Source organism: Patiria miniata, unplaced genomic scaffold, assembly GCF_015706575.1.
Source record: "Patiria miniata isolate m_02_andy unplaced genomic scaffold, ASM1570657v1 HiC_scaffold_7, whole genome shotgun sequence".
Taxonomy (NCBI): Eukaryota; Metazoa; Echinodermata; class Asteroidea; order Valvatida; family Asterinidae; genus Patiria; species Patiria miniata.
In genome coordinates this window covers 42,524,064-42,549,516 of record NW_024037074.1, presented here as the reverse complement: position 1 = coordinate 42,549,516, position 25,453 = coordinate 42,524,064, and the positions used below count along the sequence as shown (strand labels likewise).

Here is a 25,453-nt window from a genome sequence, read left to right as displayed (position 1 = left end):
TAGTGTACTAGTTTAGGGAAGGGTTACCGGCTAAATCACCGTGGGCGACAGCCAGTCTCCATTCAGTAACGGCCTTTTGTCCCTAAATGACCCCAAATCTCACTTGAATTACACTCAACGGTCTGATGATTCCCTACAAATGTTGCTTTCCGTGAATTTTGACGCTGGGTAAAACTGTAAGAACAACTCACAACTGTTGTCAGTGTCTGGTGCAGTGTTTAGTAAAAACGTGGATGACAATGAAATAAAAGTTGTGATATATTGTTTACAATTGCATATTGAGTATACATTATAGCCTTTTATACACATTTTGTCTGCAGCCTTTTTTTTTCTCATTTTAATTTTGTTACGACAGCGAAATTGCACAACTTTGAAGCATGAAATGCTTTCAAACATTGAAAAATGTCTGTATGAAAAAAGTTGCAACATCACAGTTTATTTTACTGTACTAAATAAACATGTAGAAATATCTCATAGTCTCAAAAAGTATCAGACAAAGTGAAGTTTCATTGGAAAAATGTTTTGTGTGAGAGAAATATCTTTCAGCTTCTCAGCTTGAAAATATTGATACATTTTTAATTGCATCATTTCATTTTTTTTTTTTTTTTTTGCTGCCTAGGTTAAAGTCATGCTGAGGGTTGTGCCCTCAGGTAACCCCACGGACAACGCCACGTTTGTCACCGTGGATACCAAGAAGAAGCAAGTGACCTTGTTTGACCCCACCTTTCTCTCCGGCTTCATCACGCCGGCCAATCGCAGGGCAGGGGTAGCCGCGCCCAAGATGTTTGCCTTCGACGCGATCTTTCCACAAGAAGCCTCGCAGGTAACTCTCAATAACAAACTTCATCTCTGAGATAACGTCACAATATTGTTACTGTATCTCTGATTAGTGTTTGGTATTCTCGCTGTTTAATAACTTGAATGTAGGGTCAACAATGGTTATTTTTCTTGCACAAATTAATCAGCTGGAAGTGACTTCCCATAGGACCCTCACACTGAAGTCTTGCCTTAATGCCGCTCGGCTTCATATACATACACACGTTTGGTTTCCCGCACGGCCTACGCTATTTGTTTCCCCAGCTCATTTGGAAGCTCCTTCCCGCCCTGCATTTATTCAATATGGAGACATTGACCCTGCGAACCAATAATGTCTCTGGTCTCAAGGTGATAGAGAATCAAGCCATACTTGCTCCGGGTGATCACGACCAACGATCAAACCCAACATTCAATGTCATCAATTCTCAAACCTCAATGGATACTCCTGTACAATTCTACAGTCAAAGGCACAGTCACGTTGCTTTAGCTTTCATCCCACGCTTTTTTTTTGCTTGTGGCATTCTAAATCTTTTTTTAGGGTAATACACTAGAATGATACGGCTGACGAAACAGCACCGGAACACACACAAAAAAAAAAAAACACGGCGAGATGTCTTTCATGATTTGCATTTATGAGCTTGGTACACGGGAGGCCCTGCGTGGGTTCAATTTCATTGAATATTGATGCTGATTTCACACCTTGATGATTTCTAAGGACGTGACTCGCAGTTTGAAGTGACTCGGAGTTGGAATTGTCTAGCCCTGTCAACGACTGCAGCTTGGCTCTGTCCAGATCTGCTCTCCTAAACAGACGCTGCGCCAATTTTATTACTTATTTAGAGAAGAAACGTTTCCGAGCAAAATAATCTAAATAAATAAATGCTCTACGTTGTGTATACTAATTGGCTTGTGGAATTTGGGAAGAGTTCACTGCGGACATCTGCCAAAAATGAGATATTTTAAAACTGTTTGCAATTATGTTCAATTCCTCAGCTCAGTGCTTCAATTCTTTCTTGACTAACTTCAAGGCATTACTGACAAATTTGCTTTGAATACCACATTAGGCATGAACAAAATGTATTTGCTATTCTTTCAATTTAAGTATTCATCTAAGCTGAGAATCAGGAAGTTAACTTTTTTACAAAATCATTCAACTGCTGTAAGAATATCATATTATTATAGTATTTTGTATGTTAAACCAGTTTGGCTTCATTAGTCTTTTCTCTCCTGAAGACGGTCACAATTTGGCTTCATTAGTCTTTTCTCTCCTGAAGACGGTCAGAGCATACTGACCGGAACGTCGAGTAGATACCTCTGGTTCTTTTCACAACCATTCTCTTAGTTTGAGAAATTATTCGCACATGGTGTTTCCACAAACTTTTCATTCATTAGTATCTCCACCATGCAAAGCCTTAAATCTTACTAGTCTTTTCTCAATGTAAGATATAATGATTCTTTAAGGTTAAACAATGTTGTCCTGCCCTTATTGTTTTTATTACTGTGTTCTTTTTTTTTACCTTCATATTTCATCTAAAAAAAAATGGGGGGGGGGGGGTTTGGAAGACCAGTCACAGAGTCACTATGAAGATACATGTACGGTACATTTTGATTTCCTGTGTGTGCCATTAATCCCACAGGTGTACAAAACCCTATTAACCACATCCCATTACCTAATGTCCATGTCTCTTTCCTTTTCTTCATCTCAAGGCTGAGGTTTGTTCAGGCAGCGTCTCAGATATTGTCTCATCGGTAGTCAACGGAGCTGATGGATGTCTTTTCTGTTATGGACACTCGCATCTCGGTCAGTATAATATCCCCTTTATGAAATCCTGGCTCTGCCCCTTTTAGTCTGACCTTTCACCTGCATAATCACGGCTGGTCTGGATCCACGATTCTATGGCTGATCACACATTTCTTGGCATTCTGTGAGACAGATCAGTGATACAAGTTTAATGCACAGATGTTATTTTTATTCAACTCATCCAATAAACCACAGTGTTTCTTAGCCACATGGTAAATGCAGGTGAACCGGTTCTTATTGTGCCTCTGAACAAAGGCATTGATAAACTACAATACTGCCAACATACCGGTAGGGCTGGGTAGGCATTACATTCATTGTGTGGACTTCGAACAAAAGAGGTCCACATAAACCAGGTAGAGGCGACGTTGTGTGGACTTGGGCAAGTCCACACAGTGTTTCCCCATTTCTGGAAAACAGGTTTAGAGGCATTTTTGGGTTAGGTTTATCTGTGGCAGAATGAAGAGAAACACTAAAGGGAATCATAGAAAAAAATTGGGTTGAAAGAGTTTTCACAGTTTGAGAAAAATGAGTTTTTTTCACTGGTTTTTCTTAACTACACGAAAGCAATGGAATGTCCACACTAGGTATGTAACGTAAACGTGCGTGGATAGATAGAGTGTAGAGCACTGGTTCAGTGTTCTGAATTTGGCAGGTCTAATCCATTCTTTATTCAACCTTTAATTCACTCTATTCTAATTGAAATGCAATATGTCTATCAAACTTATCAAATTACATTTTTCAGAATTCCAGCACAGAATGTCAAACAAAGTTAATGTGTGCTTAATCTTGAGCAGTTGTGTGCAGTTTGAAGAGTAAATGGCACTGTGCTTAGCCCTACCCCCTTGAGTGATAATCCAACAAGACATGAAGATGGATTTTGAAGGGATGTGGGTGGTTATAGGATGAAGAACACTTTTGAGATTTTTGGGTGATAAAGGGGTTCATTTGGAGCAAAAATATAGTTGCAGGTTTTGTTCAATATATTGTCCCCTGAAGATCTGATGGTTCCATCAGAAGCCCTAATGCTCCAGTTCTAAACCTTGATGAGTACATGTACAAACAGTTTATTTCTCAGAACCACACAACTTAATTGTCACTTGGTGTCATTGTTACTTGGTGTCATTGCCACTTGGTGTCATTGTTACTTGGTGTCATTTCCACTGGGTGTCATTGTTATTTGGTGTCATTGCCACTTGGTGTCATTGTCATTGTGTCATTGACGTACCACGAAGTCGACTTTATCAATACTTTCTCATTTTTAAGAATCCTGTGGTCTCTTACAGGCAAGACATATACCATGGTAGGCAGCGACAAATCGGTGCACACTATCGGGATAATCCCCTGTGCTATAGCCTGGCTCTTCAAATTGATCAACGAGAAGAAAGAGAGGACTAGCACACGTTTCTCGGTCCGGGTCTCGGCCGTAGAAGTCTACGGCAAACAGGAGAACTTGAGGGATTTACTGGTGGAACAGGCAAATGGTAAGTCAAACTTCAACAGGAAAAATATCTAAATCTAAAAATTCTGAATAAAAAGTTCATATTTGCAATAAACATAGACTGCCTCGGTTTCAAACATAATTAAAGCCTTTAGAGCCTAATTTAAAATGGAGTCTTTTTAAACATTTGTAGAATTGCGTTAATACTTCAGGACATCTAACTGTGACTAGTTTTTTGTGTAAGAATAATCCAAATTCTCATAACAGGAATTCTTTTTACGGTTTAAATCATTTATTAAAACAACTTTTATTCAGTGATGCACTGAAGTAGACCCTCAGCCTGGGTGGGCAGTTCCATAAATGTTGATGTATTGGCCTTACCTTGTCAGGAGATTTCTGTAATCATAAGAAAATGGTGGTTTGTGTTCCACTGAAGGATAGCAAATTCTCTGGTACTAAAAAACCCCCAACAAAACACTGCAAGATGTGCATGATATAGTGGTATTCTTGCAAATGAGGCAGGCTTCCCGAATTAAACCTGCATTTAATCATGACACTGCCCATATCATGAATACAGCCTCTCAGGTATTCTAATCCTAGAACCCACCACCTCCCCCTCCTCCTCCAAAACCCCGCCGGGATCAGAAAGCAATTCAAACACTGCCCCCAGCTAGAATTAAACTTCTCCGGTCTTGAAATGACAGAGGGTATTTCACGTTACTCGCTCGGGAATCGCAAGAAGTAGACAGTTGTCTCCATACAGGGCCAACTACTTTTTTTCATGAAATAGGAAAACTCAAAATAGATACCCTGCATTTTTATCCTTCCCTTTTTTTGTTAACTTCTCTTCTTATTAAGTTACTCAGATTGTTTAAAAACTTACACATCTGTATCATTCCACAGTGGTATTATTTTTTTTTCATTTCAGAGCTAGTTTCTTGAATAATTAATTTAACTGTTTATTAATGATCCTCTTTCAAACGGTCAGTGCCCAAGAAAGTTCAAAACATTTATTTTTTTTAACATGTGATGTAAATAAAAGTTAAAGAGATTTAATGCCAATTACCTTGAAGCATTTTTTTCTGGACAAAACAAGTGTTATCTTAAAGGGTACGACATTTCTTAAAATTCTCTATTGGAATTGTACATTGTCTGTCATAATTTCTGGTTTTCTATCTTGTTTCATTTAACAGGTAGTAACAATGGATGTGGCACCTCCCCCGCCTTATATCTCCAAGAAGATCCCATCTGTGGCATACAGCTGCTCAACCAGAATGAGCTGCGAGCACCGACGGCAGAGAAGGCCGCCTTCTATCTGGATGCCGCCATCGCTGCTAGGATGAACAAATCTAGCAAAGGTAAGATGGCGCATTAAAAGATATCAACCCTTTCATAACTGTATTACATTGTATTATATTGTAACTATTCCCCGAGTGCTGGGGTGCTTTTGGGCAGTGTGCAAACACATTTACAGTTAGAGCCATTAGTGGTACCATGCTTTTACACACAAGTCGTACAGGTTAGTGTTGCCAACATGCTATTGTTATATCATGTGCTAGAATACTGTAATTTCATTGGTCTAGGACGGCCACGTGTCTGGACAATAGCATGTCACACACTGAGGGTGATATCGCACTGTGTTCATTGCGCGCGTCGCACGCGTGTGTGGAACCTGCCGGTGTGCTAGCTTTGTGCAATGAGAACCGCAACGATCAAACGCTCAGTCTCATGTCCGGCAGGACATTAAAACCTTCAGTTATCAAAGGTTACATCACAGTGATTTCAGTTATTTCTCAGACAGTAAGTTACAATCATTTATCTTTTTGACTGCTTTGATGTGGTATATGCCGTTTGTAACCCCTTCGGGGCGCATGGGTGTTAAAACGTCATATCCCACATCACAGCAGTCAACAATTGTTAAGTGTACCACAAATATAAGTATACATGCATATGGGGGACTTTCAAAATGTCCCCATTGTCTTTTAATTATCATCACAACCATCCCATGATTCAATGTAACAGTATAACAAATATAGCCTGGCTCCAGTTTAAGGCATGGTTATGACTAAATGTTCAATTTGAGGTACAAGACAAGATGGCTGTTTTGAGATTATAACATATGTAGAAATGATGTCATCTAGTGAGTCCAACGCTTTTGTAAATAAAACCTCTCCGACGACGCAAACTCTCATTTTTCACAGCCACCATATAAGGAAAAGTCAACCTCTACTAAAACCACATGTACTGTACCGTTCAACAGCTGAGTCCCTGACAGTACACTATGTCGGATTCATGATTTAGCATCTGTCAATTACACAGCCTTGTGTGTATTTTCCGGCCTTAATTAGTACCACGTACCGGAGAGTTTACCACCGCCGCGTTGGAATGTGTGCTTCACAAGTTGGGACCTGGTTTGATGTTTATATCCCTCAGCACAGCACGGTGGCCGTTGAAAGCTAGATCGGTGTGCGAACTACAAACAAATGTTGGCATGTGTCATGTTCAGTGTTCTGTAGATCGTTAGTCAAGTTTTAAAATACTTTTCGGCATGAAATTTCTGTCCATGAATCATAAACTTCAGAGGTAATGCATCCGACTTCTTCATTTCAATTTTATTTTTAACAAATAGTATGGTTATAAGCTGAGCATGAAAGCACTGTTTAGTGTCAGCTAAAATAAACAGAATAAAAGATTTTTGGAGGAAAATTTATTGTGTGAAGAAGCGTAGCCTTGGGATAAAACATAAACACTGTCATTTTAACACTTCAAGTCTCCAAAAATTGATTCCATACATGAATACTTCCCTTAATGATTTCTAATGCTACATGTGCATTGTACATTGGTAAACTTTTCGATGTACATGTAGATATTCTGGAAATTATTCTGAATTATTGAAATTGAAATATAGGATTTATTTCTTTTTGGCTTTTGCAGGTCTATTGAAAATCTGGTGACACTGTAAACTGTTGTTTTCAGATGTCAACTTTTCTCAGATCAACTTATTACCTAACTCTCCACTTCACCTGTAGGCAATTTACAAGTTAAAACGGTAGAAAGTTGAAGACCACATTGAATATCCTCATTTAGTAATTTCTAGTTGAATGTCTGTAAACAAGTTCCATTTATTAGCAAGTTTTTAATTCTTCATACAAATAAGCCAGGTACATATTTCCAGCATTATCCATACTCTTTCATTTTGGCCTACAACCCCTCTTAAAATGGCCCACAAATTTCTGAATGGTTTGCCTGCAATGTTGTGAAGCCCGGTACATGTTCATATTTCCAGCATTATCCATACGCTTTTCATTTGGGCCTACACCCCTCAGAAAGTGGCCCACAAATATCTGAATGGTTGGCCTGCAAGGTTGTGAAGGCTCTGACTCAAGTCAAGAAATCACTTTCCTCTCGGATTGGGGATATATGCACAGACCTTATGGTCCTAGTGTAAATCAACATCACATGCATTCATACATACATTGCAGCCATATATGGAATTAGAGATCACATCTGACGGCAGGAGTGTGTAAATCAGACAGTCCTGCTGTTAACAAGTCAGCCGTTTTGTTTGTTTAATCAACGCTTAATGATAAACCATCCGCTGTTCGTGGGCCCGATTGCCCTGCCCACTGGGTATTTGCCTGGACGATGGGAGTAAATTATCCAGAGGCATTCTGGGTATGATTGAAGATGGCGAGAACAGAATTTTGAACGAGTGAGATATTGGTTGTGAAGGCAGCGATGCGAAATCAATCAGCACGAATTGACAAAGGTTGTAAAACTCTTAGTTAACCTGTGCTTCATGATTTGAAATGCGATACCGGCACTGGACCAAATCCTGTGTATATAATCCCAGGGCTTCAAAAGGCAAATTGGAAGTTGCGTTAATGGAAATTGCAGGGTTTGGGACTGAATTGTAATTATCGGCAGGGGCCCTGTTAACAACGGACCCATTACAAGAATGCACAGCATACCCTTTGTTTATTTGCATTATTTCAAATTGAAGTAGGCAAACAGGAAAGGGCATTATAGCCCAACGGGAAAGAAATAATGTATTAAAGTTGCTCACTAGGAGCGATCACATTTACGAAAGAGGTCTTTTTTCTCACACTGTACTTGCATATATATCATTTCTTTTCAAGGAACAGTTCGCGCTTTTTAAGATAGGGGCAGAAGGATTCTAAAAAACTTGGAAAGCCTCAGCAAGTTTGTTTAGGGGAAAGGAGGCTTGTAGATGGTGCAGGGTACAAAATGTAGTCAGTGAGGTGTGGCTTAAGACTGCTTATCCACACTCTCTCACAGAGACGATGCTCTAGGTTCAAACTGAAGGACTTGAAGCATGGGTCAGAAGAACAAAGGTTACTGGCCAATTTAGACTTGGAGTGACTTCCAAGACAGCGGGGACTCCAGGACAGGCTTTATTTCTACACCTATGAACTTGTTGCACAAGTGTCATCGTAATACCAGTGATAAAGAGAGAGAGATGACCGACAATTGAACACCATTGCAGCTATGAAATGGTTTTCAGTTTGTTGACATTTAGATACACTTCATGCCATACATGTATGGGCACAAACAAGCTGCATGCCTGCACCAAGAGTTACAATACTGTAGCCATTTACTGTGGCCATTTACTGTTCTTGTACAGAGACCATAGCTATTGTGTAAATGTGTGATTCAGTGGCGTAGGGATGGGGGTGTGGGGTTGAGGGTTGGAGGCTGAACCCCCCCCCCCCCCCCCCCCCAATGACACAACAACAGAAATGAGGGAGGGGGGGGGAAGAAAAAAGTCCTCATCAATAGCTTTATTAAACCAAAAACTCCTTTTTTTTTGTAATTTTTTTCAGAAGACCCAGAGGACAGCAAGTACTCTCACATGCTCTTCACCCTGCACGTGTATCAGTATCGCATTGACAAGTCCGGCAAGGGCGGTGTCATCGGTGGGCGGAGCCGACTCCACCTGATTGACTTGGGAAGCGGGGATAAGAGCGGCGGGAAGATCGTGAACGGAGTGGCGCTGTCATACTCGGCTCTTGGCCAGGTCATCCTGGCGTTGCTCAACAACCAGAAACACATCCCTAACAAGTGGGTAGAGATTGATGCAGTTAATGGCTTTGGATCTGTGACCTGTCGGGTGGGAATCTAGCATGTCATCTAGCACATATGGGAAGACTCATTGGCCCAATAACAGTATTCTTGTAAGCAATGAAATGACCTTTGTGCTCCGTTTTGAAATATTGCATACATTCTGCTGTTCAATATTCAAGGTTCTGCTTTTGAAGAGATATTAAACAGCACAATGTTGAAGGAGCTGCTTACACCATAATTATCAACACAAAAGTTGTGCTAACTGTTGCACAACAATAACTATTGCCTTCAGTGTATTTCATCATGTTGTTGCATCAACATTAGTGTACCAAAAATGTTCCTCCGAAGTTTGGTCTTTTTGCATCTAGTACAAAAATATGTTCCTACGGGAGGCAGTGCAATGAAATTGCCCCCACTGAGATGCTTTGTAAATAACTTGCTATTTTAGCTGCGATCTTGTTTCTGCTATAAAGCAATTTGTCTGTTGTCTGGAAATATTGTTTAGTTGTTTGATATCGTGTCGTACTCTCCATCATAATTGTTGCCATAAACGGAAGCCAATTTCTTTTTAGGTAACTGACGCATATTGTTGATTTCTGACTGTCATATTTAATCACCTTTTTGCCCCAGGGATAGCAAGCTGACACGAATCCTGCGTGAAGCCATGGGGAGTTTGTCTTGTCGGACGGTCATGATAGCCCATGTGTCTTCAGCCATCCAGTCCTACTCTGAGACGCTCAATACCATCCAACTGTCATCCAGGATCCATCGCATGAGGAAAAAGAAATCCAAGGTAGGTAGAAACATTTGAAGACAAATTTACAAAAGTTGTTAAACTGTTTCAGCTAATATTTTCCAAAATTTTGGTTTCACCTATAGATCACCATTAGTGAATGTTAAAGTGAAATTTACATGAGTTTTGTTAGTCTCAAATTCCTTCTTTATGTTAAATGTGTCCCGAACAGATGCTACTGAAAACAAAGTCATAACTTTGTGGTTAAACATAATGTTTTTGGCATACAGTGTGTCTGTCTCTGTGTGCATTTGTATCTTCAAATTAAGGTTGTTTTTAAAAAGGTCTCTCGTAGTTCATGGGAATCCAGTATTTGGATGCTTTTTGAAATAGTTGCCTTTTTTTAAGAAGAAAACCACAACAAGACACGCTCAATTGCATATGATAAATCTGAGTATCTGTTGGCTGGGGTGAATGGCTTGCAAATGTCTAAGATAAGTGTTGTACATTACTTCAGCTATAACTCACCGGCTTACATATTTCCATCTCAATTAAAGATTACTCAGGTGCATTGAGAAAAGAAATAAATGCCATACTGGCTAGCAAACTGTTCCAGAACAACCCCCCCCCCCCAAAAAAAATATTTTTTTTTTACAAAATAAATAAAATAAAAAAACCTCCACTCCAACTAAATCAGCTTTAGTTGTTTGCCCCGTGGCTGTGCAGAGATTTTCTGGCAAGGAAGAAAAAATCCTGAGTGCAGATGATTAAAAAAAATACACGAATGGAAAAAAAATAAAATGAGAGAAAGACTGACGCCAGGAAAAGACGGGATTAGGACCGTGTCTGCTGATAATCGCAGCAATAAAAACATGTTGCCTGGTAGAAATTCTAAAAGGAGGGGGGAATTCGGGTAGACAGTGATGAATAACGTGTAAGTCACTGCGGCGGAAAGGGAATGCTAGCTGTACAGATCAGCTGACTGATTGATTGAATATCTAACAGGCTAGGCTGTGGTCTGCCAGAGGCACTGCTCATTACGTGCACCATGTGCGTCATTATTATCTGTATATCATCATTGCTGTGTGGATGCAGACACGTCGGGCTTCGGGCCGAGGGGCAGATGTGATACCATTTGGATTGACAAGAAAAAGACACATCCTCCGTAATGAGATACCACACATTCTCCAATAATGTCAGATGTCCTGCTGCTTTTGAACAACTTACAAAAAAACTTCCTTAAAGTTCTTGGGCACTGTAATTTTGAGAAGTGTACATTTCTGGGTTTCATGTACTTGGAACATAGAACATGTCAAAGGATCGTTGGAATTTTGCCTGGTTCAGATCGGTCACATGCCCTCGTCTGGAAAGAATTCAGTTAACTAATGCTGAAATCTAATTTAAGGTTTTGAGATATATATATACTCACAGTCTGAGATGGTTGTGGATGTCATCTTGTGAAAGCTATGTTGGATCAAAAGTAGAAGATGTACCGTTATGTGGGGAATGTTCTTGTTAACATCTCCAGATCTCTTGGCACATATATAGTAAGACTTAAAGTGGATTTTTATTTGGTGCTAGGTTTGTAATATTCATAAAAGAACATCAGCAAGGAATGAATTTTAAGAGACCTCATAAACTGTTGAGGAAATAAGTTATGATTGCGGTCGGATTTCGTGTACTGTTGGTTCTCTAACAGTTTTTGATACTTCAGCTTGATTTATGGTGCATGGCGCCACAAGTCTTAAATCCTTCAAAATCCCTTCTACATGTATGTATTTCATAGCTCTCCACTACTTCCTATCATTTTTTAGTTACAAAATGCCAAATTTAATCCTCTGCTAGCTAAACGCTTAATTCCTAATTCCCAGTGCACACTTGTTTGTCCAGAACTACGCCATGGGATTTTCACTCAATGATTCTCAAATTACAAAAAAAAGTCCCGCGGGCAAGTATAAATTACTGCGTTTTTTTTTCTTTCCTTTTTTCCCTGTGTATTTTTGCTTGTCATTATTGACACGACATTGATTTAGTGTCTTGTAACGCTACTGGCTTAGCTTCGGCGCCATGCCCCAGAGACATTTGAGCCACCAAACTCAAAAAGATTCAAATCTCTTGTGACAGTGGTTTATTCCTATTGATTTATTGTCACAAAAAATGATAGCAGTGAATTAGAAAAGTACATGTGCTCCAACCATTTGCTATAATACATCCGCGCGTGTTGTGATAAATTCCCTTGTAATAATTTGGGAGGAAAAAAAGGGGGGGACAGGTGGAATGGGCAAGCACTTGACAAAAGTGTAATCCAACCATTGGTTCATATGATTGAGGTCAATCTCTGTAGCGTCACAGAGTCTCAACATTTTAGGGTTTCAGTCAGTCTGCTAAGAAGAGTGGTATACATATATATTGTTAGAAATGGAATGCAGATCTGTTATTGAAACACCAGCTCACAAATGTTTGAAAAGCCACGTTATGCCTTAGAAAGCTTTTACTTGTCAAAGCGTAAAGGATTTTTTTTTTAAATTTGGGTTGCGTCTCTGATTCCCTTAATCTGTGGATTCAGAATCATGGACAAGATTTATAAGTCTGAATGAAATTATGTTCCTCACAGGGAAAACATGGACAAATATTCAGCCAAAGAGTTCCCCAAGTTGGAGGTTTAAAATCCCCTAAAGCAAAGCCTCAATAATCTTGTTTACTATATTTCTAAGTAGAATACAGTCTGAATCAAGTAACTTTAGTATATTTGTTTTCATTGCAGTATTCTGGTACCAGTTCATCGGGCGGTGAAAGTTCCTGTGAAGAGGGTCGGATCCGGCGCCATGTACGCCCCCTCCACTCCCGTCACCAAAGCAGTGGAATGCAGGTCACTAACGCCCTCAACCAAAGTGAGCCGGAATACCTATCCAGTAGTGAACAGTCTTGCGATACGGTCATCTACTGTGGTCCTGATGGCTGTGCCTTGAGCGACCGAGAGTTGACGGACAATGAAGGACCGCCTTCACATGTTCCGATATGGAGACCCCCAATCCTCGAATCGGACGAGGAGGAGGTCAGTGACCTTCCGAAAGACTCACAGACACTTGATAAAAGTGTGGCAGATCCAATTTATGAAGTGATTGAACCGGAGGAATCTACTAAGTCACTACTGGAAGCTTGTCAACCAGTATCACTCCAACAGGCATGCGAGGGTCCATCACCAACTCAGACTCCTCCAACAAGAATTCCTGTGGCCGCAAGTCCGGTTAAGAAAAGTGGGCTTCCTGTGCCCACTAGAAGACATTCACCAAAATCTGAGCAGCCTTCTTCACCCTCAGAGAAGGGTACAGTTGCAACGGGGACATGCACAGAGCCAACAGCTTCACCTGCAGAAATGTGCCGCTCACATGACAAATCACGGCCGAGTGTTAGCGCCAAACCAAAAGTTCCCATGAGGAGGACTCAAGGAGTAAGTACAGTCATGACTGGGGAGTCTTTAATGGAGGAGCAAGACGGTTTGCCAACAGTACTTGAAAGTCAGGAGGATGAGGCTTATGGTAATGGAACACTAGAGGAAAAAGCTTCATCAGAAGATTTGACAACTGCTGTTTTGGATCAGGTTCAGTGTTTGCAGTGGGAGGAGGATGTTGAAAAAGAAAATGAGGATGAGCCTACAAACCAAGAAGATAAAACACAGCAAATGAGCAAAGAAGAAGAGCAGAGACTCAAGGCTGGCATGGCTCAACACAAGGACCTCCCTCCGATCCTTCCTCCAAAACTCTTCCTGAACTGCAGCACAAGTAAAGTCCCACCACCCCCTCCGAAACCCCAGATTAACAAGCTGACTGAACCGTGCTTGGAGTCAGACGATGATGATGAACTGTCCGAGCTGCGCAACATGGATAAGAGTCTGTGCTCTCAGCTGAAGGCAGTTGAGCCAGAGACCCCAGGAGGCGATAGCTTAAAAGATGGAGACTTCCTGGAAGGCTTCAGTCAGAAGAGGATGTCAGTAAGAGAAAGATTGATGCTGATGCACAGCAATCTTGGTACAGATTCAGATGCTATCCTTAGATGTCTTGGCTCTATTGATAATCTGTCAGACATGCTGGAGAAGCCAGTATCTGAAGTGTCTGAGGGTGATCTATCTATTGCGTTCTCAGAACAGGATACAATGAGCTTTGTATCCCAGGACACTAGCGGAGCAATTTCTTTTGATGACACCATGACCCTTGATGACCTCCCCATGGGATCAGAGGCAATCTGCTGCATCAAGGAGCTGGAACAGCGCTCCATTGATTCCTTCTCTGAAAACTTCTCGCTGAGTCTGAACGAAGCCAGCGTGAATGGCTGTGTCAATGAGCCCTACCTACTCCTTGGGATGGAAGACAGAGCTAATCTGAGTGTGGGTAACATTGGCCACTATGTGTACTCTGACGATGAGTCAGAGATTGTGGAGACTGGAGGAGAGAGGCATATCCGGAGGAGGAAACGTTCAGAGTATCTGTCTGAGCAGGAAACCTATGAATCTGCCTCCCTTGCTAGTCATGACCTGGAAGCCATCAAATCCATGTATGTTATCTCCAGTCTTAATCTTGAGGACATTTCTCTTCTTGATGACGATCTCTTGGAAGGATCTGAGATCACCATGCCGGAGATGAATCTGCAAGGAGGCTACATGGAGGATGAGGCAACAGTTGTCACCTACATGACCATCAATGATGAGCAAGTTGTGATGAGAGAGAAGCATCTTGCTATTGACCATCCTCTCAGGAGACTCAGTTGCATCAGTGATGCAACCGATGCCACCTTCAGCACAACCTCCAGGCCAGCAAGCTTCATGGAGCAAGATGATGATAACACCATCGTTGATGAGGAAAATGAGGAATCAACCCTTGATAACTCAAGCAGCTCTCAGTGGCTTCCAAAAAACGAAAGTCTGCCCGGCCTGAGGGACGCTAACAGGAACTGGAACTGTAGCTCAGGCGGGGCAATGGGGTACCAGGCTTTCAATCTCAATCACCAAGTCCAAGGATTCACTGGTGGTGTGCAAATGAGGACTAGTCCCCAGAAGGGGTTGGTGTGTTTGCCACAGTTGACAACGAATGGATATCAGACCAGACCAGACCCTAGGGCCGAATCCCCCATTTGGCAGCGAATGGATGGAGCAGTCCCTGATCACCAGCTGTCAAAAAACGGGGAAATGCTGCCGATTCCAACAAACGGCAGCAGTAACAGAACAGTATCCCATTCATCAGACAGGAAAGATTCCTATGTCAGTCAATCAACAACTAGCAGTAGCCCTAAGCAAACCACCCAGAGGAGCACGCAGAATAAAGGCGTGTCGGTCACCAAACTGGCTGAAATTGAGTCCAAGGGAGTACACACCTCCCCCATTCATAAACGTTGTGATCCGGTCCCATCTGAATCAAGTGTTTTAGACCAGGTGAACCCAACGCCAACATCCAGATCAGAGCCCTCATCTAAGTATGACAGCCCCCAGCATCATGCCCGCAACAGTTCTCGTCTACGCTCTCTCTCCCATCAACCGTCTCCTTTGATCTTGAGTGCCGCAATCTCAAGAGCCAAGGAAGAGATTGAGTACAGACATCATCGCAATAACAGCAGGGACTCTGATCAAATGGCCAGAGATATATTGCTTTTACGACGGCCTGATGGGGCTGATGCTAAAGAGATGGATTCAGATTGTCATTTCAATTATATCGCTAGTAAAATCCAGCAATATGAACTTTCTGAGGAGACAAAGGAATTGGCTGAAATCCTCTCAACATGCAGCTCTGAACGACCCCCTGCAATCGGGGCATGCTCCTCCCCGGCGTTTGAAGTGGAAGTGAACCCATGCTTCTCTCAGGAACTTGATGATGCATTAATCAAGGATGCTCTTAATCCTGACTTGCCAGTTTTGGATGGTAAGCTGGACAGAGAATCAGTGGATGAAGTGATAACTTGCCAGCAATGTTCATCATCAGAACTGGACAATGAAGGGTCAGTTACAGCACCCCAAGTACCATGCAAACCAAGCAGAGGCCTTGTGAAGCCCAAAATGATCTCCTCCCACCTACCTCAGTCAGAATCAGAAATTCAGCACAAGAATTCAAAAAACCTGAGCGCTAAAACCAGTGATACTTCAAGGATACCTGTGCCACCAACAAAGAGCAAGTTGCTCAAAGGGAGTTCAATACCATCTAAAATAGAGAAAGGCAGCAAGCTTCCAATCAGGTCCACTAGCCTGACGTCAGTCAACTCACAGAAGAATGTACAAAATGCCAAAACGTCTTCCAAGTCTAAGGCTTCATTAGGTCCCTCGAAGTCAAATCGCAGTGATGACAGTGCAAGTACCACAAGCAAAAGCAGTTCAGTGTCTTCCAGAAAGACTGTGCCACTCACAAGTAAGATCCCTCAGAGCAGCACCAGTAAGCTGAGCCCACCAGGACCCAAACCGGGACAGAAGACTTCCCAGGGTGCTTCCTCCAGCCTGCCGGTCAGGAACAAATCTCTCAGCAAATCTGCACCGTCGCTAAGCAAGTCATCTGGAGCAGCAGCTGCTGCAGCCGCATCTAAGATTCCAACCAGTGCTGGAGCTTCGGGAGAGAAGGCACTCTTGCGGAATGTCAACAGCAACATTTCACAGCTCCAACCTGGCAACAGACTAACCAACTCTTCAGATGGCAGTAACGATAGTGGCATTGCATCTAGTGAGAGTGTCCCAACACCTTCCAAACGCTCCATCTTATCTCCGTACTCCACTGTCACCAAGCCGCGAGTCCTGCGCGGTTCTAGCAGCGGGCACGGCAGTGATAACAGCAGTACATTGAGTGACTGTCAGACATCTAATAACGTGACAAAGTGCCGTGTTGGTGGAGGAGCAAGCAGTGGATATGAGAGCATGCTCAGAGACAGTGAAGCAACGGCGAGTGGTTCATCCTGCCATGATTCCATGAGTGAGTGCTCCAGTGCTCGGCTGAAGAACTCCAAACTCCCAAAAAAGAAGTTTCCAGGTAGGCAAACAATAATACCGTTTTAAGAATTATGAAGAAAACATTTATGAAAAATATAAATTGATTATATTGAAACTTGGGGTATGTTACATTAATAATGCTGGAGCTTGCTCATCGATATTAAAGCATTGCATCCAGAAATGTAAATATATTTTTCTGTGTATTCTTCATAAATTATTTGAATTAATTCAATAACATAGTATGCAGATATTTCCCACACCAGTTCGTGTTTCCCATTATTCAATTATGTCAAGACCTGTTCCATATATGAATCAGTTTGCAGGCTTTAATTAGAGTGAGCCAATAAGGTTTTTTGTTTTGTTTTATTAAAAATAAGTTTAAATTTTCATTCAAAACTGAAGATAAATTTTATCCACTTTAGACTGCAAATGGGAATAGAAATCAGAGGAAAAACAAAAGCTGCTGAGTGATTGAACTCCAAATACAACCTGGTTCAATTGCTGTTTCACATAAAGAGCAGGTTTGGGATGTTCGGTTATAGGCAACATTTTTAAACCACAGGGGAAACACTGCCAATGTGACTGACCTGCATTACCATATTTTTGTGTTGCACGGTTTTACCCTGATATGGGTATGATTCAGGGATGTAGTCCAGTCCATCTTATGTCTCTGCAAGTCCCTGCAAGTCCATCACAGGTCCTCCAGTCCCAATTCAACTCACAAGCTATTCAAATGAGCTTTGACAAAGGCATTCCTTTGTTATTGTTCATCCACTGTTACTTGTGACTGGACTTGTGATGGACTCGACTACATCCCTGGTATGATTTGGCGTTGATGGTACACTTATTTTATATTGACCCAGGGTCGAGGCGGAGTCGCAGTGCCCCACCCCGCTCAGCCACAGACAGTCACCAAGGCAAGAGCAACCGATGGAAGGACTTACCACCCAGACCTAAATGCCACGAGGAGGGGGTTGAAATCAAAGTCTATGAGGTAGATGACGTACAGAAGCTGCCTCAGCAGAGATCAGATGCTGTCAAGGTGAGAGGGGACAATATTTTTCTAAATGAGTTTTTGCCTTTCAGTTTTGTTAATGAACTCAATTAGTAGCCACTTCACCAACGCACTTCAGATTTTGAATCGCTTTTTTTATTTCTGTTATTTAGTCTGTTTGTTTAAAAATAGTACTGATGAACCAGTATAAACTAATCCCGTGATACAATCAGAGCCATTTCTGAAGAGGCACTACTTTGGCACGCGTGTCCAAAAAATTCTTATTGTGAGGTTGACATCTATTTTGCCAAGTTGTAAGCACACCATTGATCCAAGGAGCATCGAGTGTAATAACCTGCACCAAACATCATACCTCTGCAGTAATGGCTGCTAATTGTGGTTTCTGGATTACTTTATGCATTTATAGCAAAATAAGTGAAATCAGGTGTACATTTGTATCCATATTTTCGGATGAGAAATTCCTTCTGTTTCAAAATGGCATTTCCATAAAGCCTCAACACATTTTTGGTTTCCTGTGATATACAGTACCAACAGTACCTCTTTCATATGATCGTCAAAAACCTGAATTTTAAATCGTCACCTTAAGAGGCAGTGTGTTGAGCCATTTAGTCCAAGCATGATTTAGTGTGTAAATTAGAAGATACCGATGTGATGGCTTTGGTGTATATTTAGACATTTTTTGTCATTGTATTCACAACTTCTTCATTACCCCTACCCCTTTTCGATCCCCTGTGGTATCTAAACCCCACCCACCCCCTTCTTTTTCCATTCTCATTTGTCAATCATCGATCCGTTGTCCACCTGCATAGCACTTGGAGACAAAGCCAGGCAAAACCTTGTACGTGTACGTTAGTCTGATGAGTGTTTTTCCACACTTGTGTTGTCAAATTCTGCACTCGGTATTGATGGTGGGGAATCAAATTATTCCGCTGATCTCATTGAGAAAACTTTCGGGAAAATTTGGGAAAACTCCCCTAAAATCCAAGAAATAAGTGCATTTACTTAAAAGTTTGTGGTGTTTGTTTTGTTGGAGTCGGTTCATGATTTGTGTACTTCAAGGTACCCGATACAGTACAAACATTTATATGACTGAAGCTGAAACGTTCTATACCAAAAAAAGTTTGGAAGTGTATCTTAAAGTTTTGAAGTTGAAAAAAAATTTTGATGCATAGTCGGTCAATTAATTGCGCGTTATTGCTACCAAATCGTGATCATATAAATTTAAATCTTAGTGAGTGTGAGCATCATATCATGAACCATGGGTCCAATTTCTAGTTTCGAGGAAGAAAGAAATTCTGACTTGAATACACTGCTATTGGTTGTTAGTTGTGCAGCAACAGAACTAAATGACAATGACCTTGCCTGTGCCTATGATTTTATAAAATGTTTTATATGAAAGAGAAAGTGTGTGTAACAGTTATGATTTCTTTATTTTCTTTTGCTTTTCAGTACATTAAATATATTCTTTTGGCTAGCGTGTGTCTTAAGTGCATGAAAAATACCCAGATTGTGCATGATGTTTGAAACCTTTCGTTTCTTTTCTTTTTAGTTGTAAAAAAAAAAAAAAAACCAAAAAACAAGGTTCCAACCTGGCGTTGTTTACAAACATGTGCATCTGTTTTCAAGTCTGGAATTTTTAAAATCCGCACTGAGCCGTTCAAAGTCTATGCTAAAATTTGCGTGGGTGGGGAAAAAAATCGCTTCAGAGGGTGCATTAAAGTCATGCTTCATTAGCACGCACTTGCACACGCAAGCAACCGTCGCCCCTAACACATCAAGTATTGATCGCACTTACTACACCACAACAGCAGATTTCCTCTCTGTCTTGAACGTTTTTCAAGATGTTTCCATTTGTGAGTTTCACGCCTCATTTCCTTCTCTCCCTATTCTTTATTCTTTCACCCATGGTTTGTCATCTCACCATCACCCACCACCTCTGCTCTCCTGGACCCTCAGAGTGATCCTCTAACTTCAACTGATGACAGAGTACTCAAAGGCACAAAGTCCGAGGTACAGCTTTGACAAGTAGTCTTGTCCTTTTCTTGTTTTTTTCCCCTTGTTTTCTGTTGTGTCTGTTCAGTGTTTGAAGTGGTTGGTTGTTCTGTTAATTGGAAGTTGATGGGTGTAGCGTTCAGGGAGCTCTCGACCCATGATGGTTTAAGTGGAAGTCTTTTGGAAACTATTCATTACGCGCTTGATTACGTCTTTGAAGGAAGATTTTTTTATAATCTCGGGTTTGGGAAGAGCACGATGAACACTTTCTCATGATGTTTCTTATGAACTTTTTCGAGAGAAATAAAAATTCAATCACGTTCACCTAAAAAGTGGAAGTTTGTAAAGAAGTTATGTACCAATTGTTTGAACAGTGCCATGGTTTGGGGCTTGCAATTTGTAAATAGGACACTTAAAAGCTAGAAATAAAAAAGAATGAAAGGAGGGTTTTTGTTTGTGTCTTCTATTTATATACTGAAATCAAGACACTATTGTCCCCTTTAATCAATTTCTCCTTAACAGAATAGATTCATGTTAAAAGTAATATGAAAAAAAATAAAACAAAACTAATAAGTCTTCACACGAAAAAGTTTTTTTCTGAGGGTTTTGGTTATAATAGTTACAAACAAAATGGAGAGACAATTTATAAACTGAACTCAATTGTTCTCTTGAAAAGAAAAAAAAATGTACGTAAACAAAAGTGGAACGCCACAAATGAAGTCTTTCCTTTTCCTTCACAGGCCTCCTCCACCACAACCACCTCCCTTTCCTCTTCACCAAATTCTGACCCCTCTCCACCCATCACCAACCCAGACCTAGCCCCCACTGCACCTCTTCCTCCATCCCCGCCCCTGCTTGACTCTCAGTGCAGTCTTCTGGACCAATTGTCTTTCCACCAAACCAGAGCGGTTGAAAGAGGAGCGCGCGAGTGCCCGCTGCACCAGTACGGTGAAGCGGTCTCGCTGTACGCTTGAGTGTAAGCAGAACACTCTCTTTGTATTTGCATTGCAAGTGTCTGCTTGGAAAAACTCATTCGGGTGTTGGTTTTTTGGCATGAAAAGAAAGAAAAGAAGTGACTGATGCCTTGGTTACTCTCATTTGAAAGTTTGCTTTGTATTGAAACTTGTTGGTACACGATTTCACATATATTTATCTTGGTGTTGGTTTAATTGTTGGCATGGTTAAGCATGGATGTCTTTCATCACTTTATGCTTAACTCCTTTGGAACTTTGGTTTTTTGGGTCGAAAACTGCCTGAATTTGCCCAAATCGGACACTGCTGTAAACCAGCGGAACATTCTTGCAGTAAGCCAAAAGCTCTTTTTTTTTTAATTGAACAAAATTGAGACATCAAGCTCTGATTATGGCAGGGTTGGAACACCCACTGATTGGATTTGGGCAGATTTGGTTGGGGTCCTGTAATCCTTTGAGATCCATCATCAAGATCCCAGGCATACATGTGGACACCTTTAGTCCATTATCATCACCCCTTGCATATTTGCCAGTACTGTCATCACAGATATCAAACTATAACTCGTTCCTTACTTTTTCTTAGTGACAATGAATCATAAAAGTCACTTCCTGGAAATCTGATCCTCATTGTCATTACACTGATCCAAAATGTAAATGTGAAAAAAAAAAGGCATTGAAGATAAAAATCTATGTCCCAAGCATTGACCGTATCACAGATAGTAATGTTACAGCCTTGGCATTAATTAAAGCTGCATCAGTAATTGTGCTTCAAATTTCAAATTTACCTTCAAGTTTTGGTTCAGTGTAACAACGATGGTAACTGCACATAATAACCATGGGAATGATGGACATTAGATTTTTTTCATCCATATTAACTTAATTCTAACTCATTAAAAAAAAATGCATACAACGCTAGAAAGAATAATTTTCTTGTGGCTCAGGGTTTTTGCCCCAGATGTTGCTCCGCATGAGGGCATGTCTCTCAAACAACTAACCCACGGTGTTGTCCATAACATACTGAGCCTCATTTCAAGGAGTTGTTTCGTTATGTCTTTCCACACAGGGCACTTTCTGGAAGAGATGGAGCCCGGCCCACCCCAACTCCCTCAGACCCTGGCGCAAGAGACAGCCCTCCTGGAAAAGTGACTGAGGACCCCGATGACCCTACTACTTTAACCCCTGGTTCCATTGCAAACCTTGATTCTCCCAGCTATCTAAGCTGTGAGTCTGAAGAAACTACTGGAGGAACTGAACACATAATGACTGAGCATCGGTCTGGCCCTGTTGACCCTTCAACTTTGACCCCTGGTTCCATTGCAAACCAGGATTCCCCCAGCTATCTAAGCTGTGAGTCTGAAGAAACTACTGGAGGAACTGAACACACAATGACTGAGGATCGGTCTGACCCTGTTGACCTTTCAACTTTGACCCCTGGTTCCATTGCAAACCTTGATTCTCCCAGCTATCTAAGCTTTGAGTCTGAAGAAACTACTGGAGGAACTGAACACATAATGACTGAGCATCGGTCTGACCCTGTTGACCCTTCAACTTTGACCCCTGGTTCCATTGCAAACCAGGATTCCCCCAGCTATCTAAGCTGTGAGTCTGAAGAAGTCATTACTGGAGCAACTGAACACACAATGACTGAGGATCGGTTTGACCCCGTTGACCCTTCAACTTCGATCCCTGGTTCCGTCGCAAACCTTGATTCCTCCACCTCTCAAAGCTGTGTGTCTGAAGAAGTCATTAGTGGAGGAACTAAACACATAGAGACTGAGGAGCTGTCCGACACTGTCGACCCTTCAACTTCGACCCCTGAAGAAATCGTAACTCAAGAAATTGACCACATTGAAGAGTCACATAACGATAGCCCAGAGGGCAGTCTAGGCAATGACTGATGAAAACTGCCTGCTCAAAAGTGGTCACAACTTAGCCAATCAGAATGCAGTAAAGACGAGTGACAGCACGGCACGAAGCAGCGCCATCCCATATAAGCTCTAAAGTCATTGGCTACATTTTATATAAGTGAGATTTACATCTTTATTGTACTGTGACATTTCAATATTGACCTTTGAACCCTGAACCAGCGTCATTACCTCTGTACATCAAGAGGCTGTGTTTACACAGTGCATTGACCTTTTGCTGTCATCAAGTTATGCGATGTGTAGACCTTTCGTCAGGACTTTTTTAAGTACAGTATTTGATATCTCAGTGACTCCACAGACGTCATTTTATCGGGCTTGTGATCTAATAAATATGGATGCCGATGCAAGAAAACCATTGATATCTGTACCTTTTCTATGCACAAAGGCGTTCACAGGATTTCAAGCTTTCGATGCAACGTGATTTATGCATTTTCCCTTATGCAGTTTACCCGGTGGTATGTGCATAACTAACAATCTTTAAAAAACAACGATGACCATCTTTGCTTGAAGCTTACTTCAGCTGGCTATGCTAGAATTTGCATTACAGGTGCGTATGATGTCAAAGGCTACATTTGTTTCAAGTTTTTCCACAATCACAATTGTGAAATTAGCCTTTTGTGTGGCATTTCCTTAACTCGTCTTGGAGTCAACTAAAAATGATGTATTGAAATTTTAAGACCTTTTCTGTAATCGGGGAGACTGTTTTGTGCCTGGATTACCAGCATACTAAGGGTCTTGATATCTTAGTGCATTGAACTTAGTTGTTGAACTTATACACTGGGTACTATCTGTAATGGACATTCAGTAATATTCACTAAGAGTTAGTATTGATTCATGCATTTCATCCTCTGAGATCATTCCATGTGGAATTTGACCCAACCACAGAAAGCATCAGTCGTTGACTGAACCATCCATGGCCTTTCAGAACACTTTATTCCATCGCAATTTGGCCTATGTAAGCTGCAGCTTGGCGAGGGTGCTATTTCATGGCTTGTTTATATGAAGATTATCACATTGAATGTTAACTCCTAGCGACCCAAGAATGACTTCAAGAAATCGCTTTGTAGCCGACCTAAATGCTAATCAAATGGTACTTAGTATACGGCTGGTCAATCCATTAGTTTGTGAGAATTGTCAACCATGTTTTGTATTGTAATTACTGAGAATATGTTTGCGAAAAATATTTATATAATGTTGGATGGCTTTGAGGGGATACAAGAAAATATTTCACGAGCTGTAACAATATTGCACGAGTGGAAGCCAGCTATATCTTGCAAAACGGTATGTTCAATATCCTGTTAACTGATTACATTTCAATACGGTTCAGCAGCCATTAGAGTGGATTCCATACCAGGAGCTAGGTATTAGATGTTTGAACAAAATTTCATCACAACTTTGTGCAAGCACTCCTTGTATGGTGGAAACGTAAAGACAACTTTCTATGGGCATAATTATAGCCTTGATATCATCCAAGATCTTGAAAACAAGTTTCAGAAAACTTTTTTTTTAAACGAACTTTGTTGGCCTTTTAATTTGATTGCATTTTCTATCCTTGTGAAGTTGGAGACAATCTGAACTTAACTAATGCATTTTTTTCCACCTGATTTATGCAAATACTAAAAAGTTTGATTAAATACTTCAAGAAAGACACACAGCCTTGTGAAAGGACTATGCTCAATATCTTCATTGACAAAGAATATTAAGTGTAAATTTGCCTCAGTACTACTATGAACAGTATTTATGCAAATCTCAAATTGTGACTGCATTAAAGTATGAATAATAAAAAAATGACTACCCAATTATAAATTTGGAATCCAGCAAATGTTAATTTTGAGTGCAGATGTTTTAAAGGGGCATGTTCCCAAGTTTTATTGAATACACAGGCCATGCTGATCTACCCTAGAATGCACTTGTACGCCAGCCAATTGTTTAAAAATAACTGATTTTATAGCATTTGTGTACATAAAGTTGACATGTACAAATGTTGCCTTAAATTATGTGAGACTTCGTAGTGATGGCAGACAAATTAATTAAATTGTAAAATTTAAGGTGGAATGAGCTTCGGAGATTATGGGGTGGGTTTTTGTAATTAAAGAGTGGACCATATGGTGAATGTCCTAGTTTTGCTTTATACCCGATGTGTTGTTTTTTTCCGCTGTTAAAGAAAAGCTTTGGAAAATTTGTCAGATTTCTGCTTGTATTAAGAACAGATGCTGTCAAGGTATTGTCCTCCAGAGTAGCTGCTTCTGAGAAAAACTGTTCTAAAGCCGCCTTTCTTATGAAATTTTTTAATCGTTGGTCAATTGTTGAGCTCATAATTTTAAAGGTTTAGATGACCCAGATGTTTCTCTCTGACATAACCAGTTGATTGTGTGAGCGTAGTACAATCTTGCCATTTTGGAATTTTAGCACGTTTCTGACAAAGTCTGGACAGGGTAGACTGCTTTGGAGGCCCGGTTTGATGCAACGTTTTACAGTTGCTTCCACGACCAATCATGTTGTTTATGAGAAACGAACATTTTTTACTGTGAAACAAACAAACTACAAAAACACCACTATTTTCTTGTACAGAAGATGACAGTTATAGAGTAGATGTGTTTCATTGCTAAAACCCAAGTAATGCAGTTGTCATTGATTTGGGATTCAGTTCACTAGAAAAACCGACGTGTTTTCTTGAACTTAGAGCAGAGTTTATTTATGAACTAATGATTATTTTTTT

General features: G+C 40.9%; 1 protein-coding gene across 6 annotated transcripts in view; it reads left to right on the top strand.

The window, feature by feature from the left end:
* LOC119745861 overlaps nucleotides 1-24,469 on the top strand; it is an 85,559-nt gene extending 61,090 nt beyond the window's left edge. For 3 of the 6 annotated variants that reach the window (XM_038222497.1, XM_038222496.1, XM_038222501.1), the window contains 11 exons: nucleotides 620-823; nucleotides 2,524-2,617; nucleotides 3,901-4,098; nucleotides 5,249-5,413; nucleotides 8,900-9,137; nucleotides 9,771-9,933; nucleotides 12,638-16,871; nucleotides 17,695-17,873; nucleotides 19,803-19,856; nucleotides 20,579-20,814; nucleotides 21,873-21,957. In XM_038222497.1, the coding sequence (XP_038078425.1) occupies nucleotides 620-823; nucleotides 2,524-2,617; nucleotides 3,901-4,098; nucleotides 5,249-5,413; nucleotides 8,900-9,137; nucleotides 9,771-9,933; nucleotides 12,638-16,871; nucleotides 17,695-17,873; nucleotides 19,803-19,856; nucleotides 20,579-20,812 (5,763 nt within the window). In that variant the 3' untranslated portion in view covers nucleotides 20,813-20,814; nucleotides 21,873-21,957. Of the gene's footprint in view, nucleotides 1-619; nucleotides 824-2,523; nucleotides 2,618-3,900; nucleotides 4,099-5,248; nucleotides 5,414-8,899; nucleotides 9,138-9,770; nucleotides 9,934-12,637; nucleotides 16,872-17,694; nucleotides 17,874-18,655; nucleotides 18,980-19,802; nucleotides 19,857-20,578; nucleotides 20,815-21,872 lie in introns of those variants that run through there. The other 3 variants (XM_038222499.1, XM_038222500.1, XM_038222498.1) reach the window with 3 other exon arrangements.
* The last annotated feature ends 984 nt before the right edge of the window (nucleotides 24,470-25,453 follow it).